Source organism: Camarhynchus parvulus, chromosome 14, assembly GCF_901933205.1.
Source record: "Camarhynchus parvulus chromosome 14, STF_HiC, whole genome shotgun sequence".
Lineage (NCBI taxonomy): Eukaryota > Metazoa > Chordata > Aves > Passeriformes > Thraupidae > Camarhynchus > Camarhynchus parvulus.
In genome coordinates this window covers 2,207,619-2,220,658 of record NC_044584.1, presented here as the reverse complement: position 1 = coordinate 2,220,658, position 13,040 = coordinate 2,207,619, and the positions used below count along the sequence as shown (strand labels likewise).

General features: G+C 53.1%; 1 protein-coding gene across 1 annotated transcript in view; it reads left to right on the top strand.

Annotated features, from left to right (window-relative positions):
• PPL (periplakin) overlaps nucleotides 1–12,352 on the top strand; it is a 29,051-nt gene extending 16,699 nt beyond the window's left edge. Inside the window, 12 exon segments of the mRNA XM_030957991.1 lie at nucleotides 213–364; nucleotides 841–938; nucleotides 1,193–1,350; nucleotides 3,668–3,846; nucleotides 3,930–4,068; nucleotides 5,372–5,565; nucleotides 5,898–5,946; nucleotides 5,948–6,049; nucleotides 6,337–6,420; nucleotides 6,957–7,073; nucleotides 7,684–7,776; nucleotides 8,815–12,352. Of these exon segments, the coding sequence (XP_030813851.1) occupies nucleotides 213–364; nucleotides 841–938; nucleotides 1,193–1,350; nucleotides 3,668–3,846; nucleotides 3,930–4,068; nucleotides 5,372–5,565; nucleotides 5,898–5,946; nucleotides 5,948–6,049; nucleotides 6,337–6,420; nucleotides 6,957–7,073; nucleotides 7,684–7,776; nucleotides 8,815–11,499 (4,050 nt within the window). The 3' untranslated portion in view covers nucleotides 11,500–12,352.
• The last annotated feature ends 688 nt before the right edge of the window (nucleotides 12,353–13,040 follow it).

Below are 13,040 nucleotides of genomic sequence, written 5' to 3'. Positions count from 1 at the left end.
AGGAGCAGGAACACGAGTTTGTGTCGAGGGGCAGGGAGGAGCAGGCACACGAGTTTGTGTCGAGGGGCAGGGAGGAGCAGGGGTAGGGAGGAGCAGGCACACGAGGTTCTGGCGAGGGGCAGGCTCCCCATGGAGGAGTCGGGAGCAGCGCTCGGGGCTGTGCTGCGGGCGGTGGTTCGGGCCGTGCTGCTGTGACCGGTTCTGTCCCCCAGGGCCAGATCAGCCGCGGCGCCCACTACACCCTGCACAGCAACAGCGGCGACCTCTGGGAAGTGGCCGACAGCGCAGGAGACACCATCAGCGCCCCCGGGGTCTGCTTCATGATCCCCCCGCCCGACCCCGAAGCGATCGCCCTGGCAGAGCAGTACGTGCCCCCAGCCCGGGCGGGACCGTCCCGCTGCCCCTCCGGCCTCTGCCTGCCCCAGCCCCAGCCCCGGGCGCTGCCACCAGCGCTGCACCCCGGTCTGGTGCCCCAGGGGTTCCCACAGCGAAGCTCTGCCTTCTCGGAGCCTCAGGCTTCCTCCTGGAAGATTCCTGCCCCTTCCTGCTTGCCCAAAGATCGCACCCAGGCTCCCCCTGCTCTGGGGGTCATTGTGGCAGGGGGAGCTGCCCACCCTCCCTCAGCAGGCAGGTTCCTGCCCGGCGGCCTCTCCCCTGTTCTAATGAAGACGCTGCTCTTACCCCAGCATGGGGTGAAGATGCTTTTTCCCCCACCTGCCTCATGGCTGCCTCGAGGGAGCAGCCCCCACAACCCCTCCAGAGCTGGAGCAGATCCAGGATGGTGATGGGGTGATGGAGAGGCTGAGGGTGTGACTGACCTCCTGCTGTCTCCTTCTGCAGAATTGCCAAGCAGTATGTGACCGTGAAGGAGAAGACCAACAACTGCAAGAACGTTCTGCAGCAGCGCTATGAGGGGCTGAAGGCAGACAGCATCGGAGGTGTGGGCAGGAGGGCAGCCTGGGGCACAGAAAGGCTTGAGCTGAGGTGGTGGAGCATCTTATGGGCATGTTCCCATCTCCTAAGGGTCCTGGGAACAATGGTGCTGGATGGGTGGGGGGCAGAGCAGCCAGGCTGTGGTCACAGCAGGCCAGGCTGGGGGAGAGCAGCAGGACGAGGGTTTGGCACTCACCAGTGGGACTGAGCCCACACCCAGCTCCAACCAGCTTCAACCTGGTCTCCTCTTGTTGTCCAGATGCTGCATCAGTTCGGGGACGCCAGCTCCTGGCAGGGCTGGAGAAAGTCACCAGTGACCTGGACAAGCAGGAGAAAGCAATCACAGCGAACCTGCGGCCGCCGCTGGAGCAGAGCCGGGCCGTGCAGGACAGCACCGAGCGCTCCAAGGACCTCAAGGTGGGGCTGAGGGGCTGAGGGACGGGCCTGCCAGAGCCCGTGCTCCCAAAGCGCCTCCAGCGGGGGTCTCCATTGCCAAGGGTGCTTAAGGTGCTCCCCGAGCCCTGGAAATGGGATGTGGAGAGATGCTCACAGCTGCTTCCAGCAGGGATGGGGAGCAGCCCTATGAGCAGCCTCAGAAGCCCAAAACCTTTGCCAGCTCAGTCAAATGGGAAAAAGGTGATGGCTGCAGGTGGTGGCTGTGAGGATGAGGGGGGAGCCCTCAGGTTTGGATCCTGCCCATCATCCAAGCACATGTCTAAGTCTCCCAGACCTGAGACATGAAACTCTTTATTGAGAACAGCGATTCAACACAGAATCATTGAGGAATCTTCGAGTCACTGCTGTGAAAGCCAGGGCAGTAACAAAACTTCTTTCCAGAGCTGGGGCAGCTTGTGGATGATTCTGTGCATTATCATGATTCAGAGGTCTACAGTGGCTTATCATACTGAATGACACTGGCTTGCTATTCAACCCAGTGATTTATGCAGGATAAAATGGAGTTCATCATAGCCAGTGAGCAAGAAGCGATGTAGGTTCTCTTAACTGCTATTCAAAAGTATGTTCTGAACCCACCTTATAAACTTTCAACATTCATCCAGGATTTACACTGATGAGGATTTACACCCCTATGAGTGTACTGACAGTGGAAACAAAGTGGAGGTGCCTTCTTGATTTATTTTACCCTGGATGAAGGCACACAGAGCAGCTTTGAATCATACTTTACAATAAATTTACATTAGACTGAGCTCTGCTCTTTCTTATTATTAGCTCTCAGTCTGAGATCTATGCTGATGTGAAGATCTCTCAGAATATTTCCAAGGATATTGTCATATTGAATGACACTGGCCTGCTATTCAACCCAATAATTTATGTAGGATTTTTGCCTGGTGAACTTTGCCACCACTATCACCAGCTCAGAGAGGAACAGGAAAACCCTTGTAGTCTGAGGCAGCTTCTCCTTGTGGACCTGCTCCTCCAGGCTCCAGTGCCAGTAGCATCCAGCTCTCCTTTCCTCTTTTTCAGACCCCTAATTAAGCCAGGCTCTGTGCCACAAACCTCCCTAGGTTTAGGAGGAAGTTCAGGTCCTGGTTACATCACTTGCCCAGGGCTGTGTCAAAATCCAGGTGCTACCACAAGAGAAAGCAAATTGCCCCAACTGCCTGCAGCACTTTGATGTCCAGGCAAGGATTCACCTGTCAGAGCCCAACGGCCCAGATGAACCCAGCATGTCCCTGACAGAGCTGGAGCTGCTGGGAACCACTCCCCAGCTGGAATTTCCTTGCTAAGGACAGACAGGTCAAAAGAAAGTCAGCCAAAAATATCCTTCTGTGCCCTGCAGGGCTGGAAGGCACCTTCCACCAAACACAAATCCTCAGCCCTGACTTCCTTCCTCACCCTGGACAGCCAAGTGTGGCTCCTCTGTAGCCGCCAGCTCCTGGCTCAGCTGCTGTAAAGGTTTTGTTCTCCTGCAGAACATCACCAACAAGGTGATATGTTCCTCCTGCTTTGTTCCTCCTGCAGAACATCACCAATGAGGTGATGTGTTCCTCCTGCTTTGTTCTCCTGCAGAACATCACCAACGAGGTGATGTGCTCCTCCTGCTTTGTCCTCCTGCAGAACATCACCAACGAGGTGGTGTGTTCCTCCTGCAGATCATCACCAACGAGGTGATGTGTTCCTCCTGCTTTGTTCCTCCTGCAGAGCCTCACCAATGAGGTGATGTGCTCCTCCTGCTTTGTTCTCCTGCAGAACATCACCAGCGAGGTGATGTGTTACTCCTGCTTTGTTCTCCTGCAGAACATCACCAGCGAGGTGATGTGCTCCTCCTGCTTTGTTCTCCTGCAGAACATCACCAGCGAGGTGATGTGTTCCTCCTGCTTTGTTCTCCTGCAGATCATCACCAATGAGGTGATGTGTTCCTCCTGCTTTGTTCCTCCTGCAGAGCCTCACCAATGAGGTGATGTGTTCCTCCTGCAGAGCATCACCGATGAGGTGATGTGCTCCTCCTGCAGAGCATCACCAGTAAGGTGATGTGCTCCTCCTGCTTTGTTCTCCTGCAGAACATCACCAATGAGGTGATGTGTTCCTCCTGCTTTGTTCTCCTGCAGAACATCACCAACAAGGTGATGTGCTCCTCCTGCTTTGTTCGTCCTGCAGAACATCACCAGCGAGGTGATGTGTTCCTCCTGCAGATCATCACCAATGAGGTGATGTGGTTCTCCTGCAGAACATCACCAATGAGGCGATGTGTTACTCCTGCTTTGTTCTCCTGCAGAACATCACCAACGAGGTCCGTCGCATTGAGCCTGAGAAGAGCAGGAAGATCCAGGAGTGCGAGGCCTTCATCGAGTCCGTGCCCAACACGGGCAGTGCCACCCTGGTGAGGAACAAGGTGGACAACACCAACAAGAAGTACGAGCGTGTGGTGCAGCTGCTCAGCGCTGCCCAGGAGAAGTAAGTCATGGCTTAAATCCCAGCTTGAGCCCTGCAGGAGGAGGGTGCAGGTGTGCTTAAACACCTTCCTCGTGTCCTGACAGAGTTGAGGTGGCCACAAACCTGGAGAGGAGCCTCCAGCAAGGCCGAGACCTGCTGTCAACCTATGAGAACAAGCTGGTCATAGATGACACGGTACCGGAGGACTTGAGGGTGGTGGACAGGAAGAAGGAAGAACTGCTGGTGAGTTTCCTGCCCTGTTTGTGTGCTGCACATGCAAAAACACTTTCCAAAAGCTGTGGTGATTCCTGCTCAACTCCTAAGCTTGGATCTGTTGGTGACAGGATGGCCTCCCCCAGCTGAGGGTGAGAACTCATCTTGACTGCTGTGACCCCACCTGCTCCAGACACAAACACCTCCCATCCTCAAATCAAATCAAATCAAATCAAATCAAATCAAATCAAATCAAATCCCACTTGAAGTCTTGGGATTTGATGAAAGGACTAATGCAGATGCATTCCCCCTCTATTCTGCCCTTGTGAGACCCTCCCACAGAAGAGCTGTGTCCAAGTCTGGAGTCCTCAGCACAAGACATAGACCTGTTGGAGCAGTTCCAGGGAAGACACTCCCAGGGCTGGAGCCCCTCTGCTCTGGAGCCAGGCTGGGAGAGCTGGGGGTGCTCACCTGGAGAAGAGAAAGCTCCAGGGAGTCCTTAGAGCCCCCTCCAGGGCCTAAAGGAGGCTTATAAAAAAGAGGGAGAGAGACTTTTTACATGATCAGATACTGACAGGACAAGAGGAATGGTTTTAAACTAGAAGAGGAAAGATTTGAATTAGATATTAGGAAGGAATTGTTCCCTGGCAGGGTGGGCCAGGGAAGCTGTGGCTGCCCCTGCATCCCTGGCAGTGTCCAAGGCCAGGCTGGACAGGGCTTGGAACAGCCTGGGACAGTGGAAGGTGTCCCTGCCATGGCAGGGGTGGGATGAGATGAGCTTTAAGTTTTTTCCAAGCCAAAACCTTCTGTGATTCTTAGAGAAGTGAAGGATGAAATGGTCTGGGAAAAGCAACTCAGTGGCCTGATACTGGAAAGATGGGCCTGGCAAGGATTTGAGAAAGTTATTGCTTGGGAAAACTATCCAAACTGGCAATTCTTCTGCTATGGAAAGACCAAGAACTGGCTAGGCCAGAATTTTCTGTCCTCCTTTAGCTTTTCCATGAAATCCCAAATTCAGACTAACATGGAAGAGCTTTCACTGCTCCTTCCACAGTTGCTGCACTGCAAGAACAGGATCTAAGCCTTGCATGAGGAGCAGCAGCTATTTTGCACTTTGCATGGTTACTTTTAAAGGTCAGCAGGTGAGGAGGGAGTAAGAGGTAGCTTTTCTCCCTGTCAGGTTTTCAGGTGGTTCTGCTTCCCACGTAAGCCTTGAGCTTGGTTTTTCCACAACTGGTGGCACTGCTGCAGCTCCAGTGCAGTTGCTGGATCAATGTGGGTGACAACAGTATGAAACCCCAGGGAATCCCCCTCTCCTGCTTTTTCCCCACAGGCCATGGGCAGCGAGCTCCAGTCCAAGAAGTTCCTGCTCAGTGAAGCCGAGCAGAACCTGCAGAGGACCAAGACGTGCTCCAACACCCTGGCCAGCAAGTTCCAGGAGCACTGCCCCGACATCGAGCGCCAGGAGGCAGAGCTCTACAAGCTCAACCAGCGCTTCAACAACCTCAGCAAGCAGATTGACCACAGGTGAGAGCACAGGGCAGGGAGCCAGGATGGCTGCTGGGGAGGTGGAACCACGCTGGAACTGGAGGAGGCGCAGCACCATGGTCCTGGGAAGGAGGAGCTGCAGAAGGGATTCCAGGGAGGTCTGAGGAGGAAGAGGGGGAGGTTGCTGGAATGTGCTGGCTGGGTAGAGCTGGGAAAACAAGGATTAGTTCTCTTGCAACAGAGGAGCCAAGAGAACAACTCTGGCTCAAATCCATGTCTTAGGGAGGAGGGGAGGTGGGATGGGTTGAGAGGTGTCTCCAGCAGGCACGGGAGATGGGACAGGACTGAAGCTGAGCTGGTTTCCCCCACAGAACACAAACCCTGCAGAAAGCAAAAAGCGCCTACTCCAACTACCGCACCGAACTACGACAAGGTGAACCAGTTCCTGTGCAATATCCCCAACTACGAGCCCCAGGAGACTGACAACATCCAGACCGTGGAGATGAAGCTCAAGAGCCAAGCGGTAATTCCCAGAGCACCCCGGGCTCCTCAGGGAGAGAAGAGGGAACAAGACTAAAAGAAACAGAACTTAGATAGCTGCTGAACATCAAATAGAAAAACAGAAATGTTTATTAGATTTATTTTTGTGCTCTAAGGTCCCGCAGTCCTCCTGTGCCTTGTTCACACAAAGCAGGGCTGCTCAAGGAGGTTGGAATTCTCAGGGTTGTGAATTTAATGGTAACCCCCAGAAAGGCTGAAGGATGCATTTGGACGTTGTGTTGTCTCTGACCTGTATCTCTGTGCACCCAGGCGCTGCTCAGTGACATTGCAAGCAAGGAACAGGAGGTGCAGAAGGTCTCTGCCACAGCTCAGCAGTACCAGCAGGCAGTGAAGGTAAGGACTGAAATTCTGCCTGTGAGAGAACAGAGAAAAAGAGTATTTGGGTTAGAAGAGACCCTAAAGCCCATCTCATTCCATCCCCTGCCATGGGCAGGGACACCTCCTGCTGTCCCAGGCTGCTCCAAGCCCCATCCAGCCTGGCCTGGGACACTTCCAGGGATCCAGGGGCAGCCACTGCTTCTCTGGGCACCCTGTGCCAGGGCCAATTCCTTCCCAATATCCCATCCATCCCTGCCCTCTGGCAGTGGGAAGCCATTTCCCCTTCTTCTTGCACTGTCCCCAGTCCCTCTCCAGATCTCCTGGAGCCCTTTTAGGCCCTGCAAGGGGCTCTGAGCTCTCCCTGGTGCCTTCTCCTGGTAAGCACCCCAGCTCTCCCAGCCTGGCTCCAGAGCAGAGGGTGGGGTTTTGTGACCTTCCCAAAAAACAGATCAAGGGGTGAAGTTGTTAAAGCCAGGGCAGCTTAGGAGGAGCCTGTGTGTGTGAAGGGGATGCAGCAATTTCACATTTCTCCTGGGAATGCCTTTGCACAGGACTACGAGCTGGAAGCTGAGAAGCTGAGATCCATCCTGGACCTGGAGAACGGCCGCAATGGCTACACCAGCAAGAAGCCCAGGCTGCAGTCCCCAGCTGCCAAAGTGAAGGAGGAGGTAAGCAAGGGCTGGCCAGAGCAGAGCCAAAGCAAAGGGCAGCTCATGGGACCACTGGGGGTCTGCAAACACCTACATTTACTGTGGGGACCTTGGTCCCACAGGGAACCACAGGGAATCAGGAGGAAGGGATTTTTCATCATTTTTTTAAACTGGGCTGGCCAGAATGAGGGAGGGAAAATGCTGGATTTAACACTTTCGGAAGGGAAAAAGGAGGAGAAAAGCCAAAAACCTGGAAGTTTTCCCCTTCTCTAGACTTTCAGAGAGATTTCACCACCAAAGATAGAAATACAGTCAGATGAAGCTACAAGCTACTTACTTATGCAGGATCTGTTTGCTACCTGCCTCAAACCATCCTGCCTATAGAGACAGGCAAAGTGTCCACCTGGTTCTTCCTCGCCTGGTTCTTACTGCACCTGTTTTTGCTTATCTTGAGTAGAAAAACCACAGCATGACCATGAGTGTGTCTGTGCAAGAGAATCCCTCTCCCTCCCCCAAAACTCAGCAGTTCACTGCTGTAGGTTTTTAGAGGAGCACCCAGAGCTACCAGTTTAGGGCCTGATTGTTTCTGGCCTTCTCAAGCTCTTCCCAACACGTTTTTGCTCTGCAGGAAGCTGTTCTGGCAGCCAAATACACAGAAGTGAATGCTGTGAACAAGCAGAGGCTGCAGAACCTGGAGTTTGCCCAGAGCCTCCTGCGGCAGGTGAGTGATCACAGGAGCAAGGGGATGCTGAGGGGACACACCTGTAGGACGCAGGGACACGTGTGAATGGCACATGTGGGGGAACCAGTCTAGCTGGTGTTTTGTCCCCCTAAATCATTAATCAGCAGACATTTAAATCACACAGACCAACCCCCAGTCCCATTGCCCACTCATCCTAGGAAGCTCCATATAGTTTTTAACTCTCTTTTTGCCATTCTGTGGCAGAATTAGTGTCCCTTGTGGCTCAGAGCTTTGTTCTGACAGCAGCAGGCATTGCAGAAAGGATTTCTCAGGCTGGGAACCCGCAGAGAGGTTCATTTGCAAATGCTCCCTGCTCAGGGTTTGGCACAGCTCAGCTCCCTCCTGCTGCTTTGTTGGAGGCACAGATCTCCTGGCCTGGGTCAGGAATGGCCAGCAGGACCAGGGCAGTGATTGTCCCTCTGTGCTGGCACTGCTGAGGCACCTTGAGTTCTGTGTCCAGTCCTGGGCCCCTCATGACAAGAAGGACATGGAGTCACTGGAGGGTGTCCAGAGAAGGGAACAGAGCTGGGAAGGGGCTGGAGCACCAGGAGGGGCTGAGGGAGCTGGAAAGGGGCTCAGCCTGGAGAAAAGGAGGCTCAGGGGGGACCTTGTGGCTCTGCACAGCTCCTGACTGGAGGGCACAGCCGGGGGGTCGGGCTCTGCTCCCAAGGAATGGGGACAGGAGGAGAGGGAATGGCCTCGAGTGCCAGGGAGGGTCAGGTTGAACATCAGGAGAAATTCTTCACTGAAAGGGTGGTCAGGCCTTGGAAGGGGCTGCCCAGGGAGGTGGTGAATGTGTTCCACCATTCCTGGAGGTGTCCAAGGAACAACTGGACGTGACACTCCATGCTCTGGGCTGGGTGGCAAGGTGGGGGGGATTGGTCACAGGTTGGACTTGATGATCTTGGAGGTTTTTTCCAACCTAAACGATTCCGTGATTCTGTGATGATTAGCACCAAAAGTGTGATTAATTGGATTTTTTGGACTAATTTTTTTTGATCCTTTTGCTAACAACAGCAGCCAGATATTCAGGTGACACAAGACTTTGCCCAGACCAAAAAGTCTGTAAGGCCTGTGGAGGAGGTCTGGAAGTTGAAGAAAGAGCTTGAGGATGAGACTCAGCGTCGGCAACAGCTTGAGGCAGAGATTGAAGCCATTCAGAACAACATTGTCCACCTGCAAAACCAGAAGCCCCAAGAAACTGTGGTGAAGAAAGAACTGGTGAAGAAGGTGCCCGACCCCCAGCTGGAGGAGAGTTTCCACAGGCTGCAGCAAAACCTGGCAGAGGAACAGCGCAAGAACCAGGCACTCCAGGACGAGCTGGAGGCTCTGAAAATCCGGCTGCGAGTGCTGGAGCACGAGAAGAGGGAAGGAGGGCAGGAGTATATAGTGAAAGAGGTGCTGAGGATTGAACAAGATAAGGCTCAAGCCGCTGAAATCCTGAAGCTCAAAGAGGAACTGGAAGAGCTCAGGAGGCAGGAAGGGACCAGGGAGAGCGAAGTCATCCTCTTACGCCAGCAAATTGCTGTGCTGTCCAGCGAGAAGAACAAAGAGCAGGAGAAGGTGACAGAGAAGGAGGTGCTGAAGCTGCAGAATGATCCTCAGCTGGAGATGGAATTCCGGATGTTGCAGGAGACCAAGGAGAGGGAGAGCGCCCTTCGGCAGAAGCACGAGGAAGAGCTCAGCTTCCTCCAGGAAAAGCTCAAGCGTCTGGAGAAGGAACGGGCCATCGCCGAGGGCAAAATCACCGTCAAGGAGGTGCTGAAGGTGGAGAAAGATTTGGCCATTGAGAGGGAGGTGAACGAGCTCCGGCGCCAGTATGAAGATGAGAAGTCCAAGGGCCGTTCCAACGAGCGGGAAAAGGCTGAGCTGCTCAGGAAGATCCAGCTGCTGGAGGAGGAGAACTCCAAGGTGGTTGTGCAGGAGAAAGTGCGTGAGATTGTGCGCCCAGACCCCAAGGCTGAGAATGAAGTTGCCAACCTTCGCTTGGAGCTGGTAGAGCAGGAGAGGAGGTACCGCGGTGGGGACGAACAGCTAAAGAGCTGCCAGAACGAGCTGGCTGCTCTGAAGAACAGAGGGCCCCTGGTAGAAGTCAAAGAAGTCATTAAGGAGGTCATTAAGTACAAGAATGATCCAGAAACCGAAAAGGAGCTACAGCGACTCCGTGAGGAAATCATAGAGAGGACCGGAGCTATCGAAAGAGCTGACCTGGAGATCTACCAGCTGAAACAAGAGATACAAGCTTTGAAAGACACCAAACCTCAAGTGCAAATGAAGGAAGTTGTTCAAGAAATCCTCCAGTTTCGGGAAGACCCCAAGACTAGAGAGGAGGTAGAGTCGCTGCGAGTGCAGCTGGCAGATGAACAAATGAAGCACATTGACCTGGAGAGGGAACGGCTTCTCCAAGAAGAAAAAGTAAGACTGAAGGAGGAAGAACTTTCCCAGGTGAAGGAGAAGGTGGTCCAGCAGGAAGTAGTGAAGTATGAGCAGGATCCTGCCTTGAAAGCTGAGGTGAACTCCTTCTCGCAGAGCATTGAGAGCGAACTGAAGCAGATCGATGGGCTCCGTGAGGAGCTGCGCAAGCTGCAGAGGAGACGCTCCGAGCTGGAGCGGCAGCTGGAGGAGCTGGAGAAGGAGAGACAGGCCCGCAGGGAGGCTGAGCTGGAGGTGCAGAGGCTCAGGATCCGGCTGAACGAGCTGGAAGAACAGGAAAGAGAAACGACAGAACGAGTGACTGTGAAACAGAAAGTGATCCTTCAGCAAGATCCCCAGCAGGAGAAGGAGCACTCTCTCCTCAAGCTGGAGTTAGAAGAAGAGAAGCACCGCAGACAAGTCCTGCAAACTGAGCTAGAAGCCCTGAGAAAGAAGCTCCTTTCTTTGGAGAAGATGGAAGTCAAGGAGAAAGTGGTCTTTTCAGAGAGTGTCCAAGTGGACAAAGGAGACACGGAGTACGAGATTCAAAAGCTGAAGAGCAACCTGGAGGAAGAAAGTAGGCGCAAGAGGGAGCTGGATGCAGATATCAACCGCCTGGAAACCAGGCTGTCCGAGGTGGAATTCAACAACTCCAAGTCATCAAAGGAACTAGACTTGTTAAGGGAGGAAAACCACAAGCTCCACCTCGAGAAACAGAACCTACTGATGGAAACAAGGAGACTGCAGTCAGAGATTGAACTCACCGCAACAGAAGCTCAGGATCTGAGAAACATGACCCACGTGGACAGTGGAATAAACCTGGACTCCAGGTTCCAAGCTTTGGAAAGAGAGTTAGAGGATCTGAAGCAGTTATCCAGAGAAAAAGATGCAGAGATTGAGCAACTTCAGAATCGCCTGAAGACAGTGGCTATCAAGAGGGAGCAACGAGAGAACCACCTGAGGCGCTCCATCGTGGTCATTGACCCCGACACCGGAAAAGAGATGTCTCCAGAGGAAGCTCACGTGTTTGGCCTCATTGAATGGAGCCTGTTTGTCAAACTGAAGAGCCAGGAATGTGACTGGGAGGAGATCTCAATAAAGGGTCCCAACGGGGAATCATCTGTGATCCTGGACAGGAAGTCTGGCAGGGAGTTCTCCATCGAGGACGCCCTGAAGAGCGGGAGGCTCACCGCGGCCCAGTACGACAGTTACCTCAACAAGGAGATGTCCATCCAGGAGCTAGCAGTCTTGGTGTCCGGAAGCAATTACACAGCGCTCGCTCCACTCTAGAAACTTCACTTCAAGAGCAGCCAGTGAGAGCTGCAGCACCTTGCAGACATCCAGATCACTGCAAAGCCTCGCCCTCCTCCGCCTCTTCCAAACTGCTACAGCCTCTGCCCCGGCCATGCTACGCAGCCACTCTGCTTGTTGTCACACACTGCAGAAAACACCACCAGTAGTGGAAAACATCTGCCAACCTTCTGAAACCCCTCTTCCTCCCTGCCTACCAGAAAACAAGAGAAAGCCTTAGGACAGTGAAGTGCCTCAAGCCCAAAAGACTCAGTAGAACCTGCAGTTTCCTCAACTCCTACTCACATAGTTGTGTACGAAGCCGTGTCAGGAGAGAGACTGAAGGTCCAGGTGACTCCAAGGTGACCAGCAGGAGCTGGTTACATCAGCTGCATGGTGGTAAGCCAGACAGTCCCACCGTGGACAACTGACTCAATGATGGGCTCGTCCTCTGAGAAAACCAGCTCTGTGGAAACCAAGGTTTCAGCCCAGAATCACCACGTCAACACTCACCACCACCATTTGTTCACCTCTGTGCCTGTGCTGCTGGGGAAGAACGAAGGTGTACTTTGATGGCACCAGCCACTGATCCAGGAGGAGCATTCACACACCCCAGAGGTCAAGGAAAAGGACATGAAGAGATGGCAGAACCACCAGACACAAGGGGTTGTGCACAGCATGCAAGGGAACCCAATGCAGAGGGCCTCCCACAGGCAGCTCCTTCACTCGTGGTTAAAAGCTGTTAATGCTGGTGTTTTCCTGGATGGAGTTACATGCAGCTACATGTTTCATTTACTTGTGTAAGGGAATGGGGAATAGAGGGGAATTCTATTTATAGTACAAAATAAAAATGCAGTGGTTCTAATCAGAAGGTGTTTGGTCTTTATTAATTATGGCAGCTTCCCGATCTTTGGGTGTACAAGAAGTTGCCATTTAGGAGTCAGAATTAAAACACTAAGATGATTCATTTTAGCTGTTGGCTCTTTTCCAAGGGGAAATTGCTGGAGCAGCATTGAAGCTGGGACTAATGAGCAGCATTAGATGGGAGTGGAGTGCACTAAAGAATGGGACTGACTGCAGGAGAACAGTGGATTACACTGATGTGGTACCTTTCAGAGCCCATTCACTTCCTTTTGCCCCAATTTCAGCTAATACCCAAACCCTGAGGAGCTCTGATGTCCACAAAAGCATCATAAGCATTCCCTGCTTATCCCTCCTGGCTCTGGGGATTAACACCACTATTTTACCTTTGTGACTGAAGGGATCAGGGAGGATCTCTCTGGTCCTGCAGGGTCTGAGCCCCACGTCCTTTCCAGCAGAGGCCAACTTCAACCATTAGGAACAGAGGGAATGAGAAGAAACATTCCTACCCCTGCAACAGCTGTAACACAGCTGCCATTCACTCACCACGGAGGAGACTTTAAAACAGTCAATAATTCATTACTCACTCGAGACACAGATGAGCACCCAAGCTGCAACAGAAATTCTTGGAAACAAAGTCAGGGAACTAGAGGTAAGGAGATGGAGAAAAAAAGCGTTTT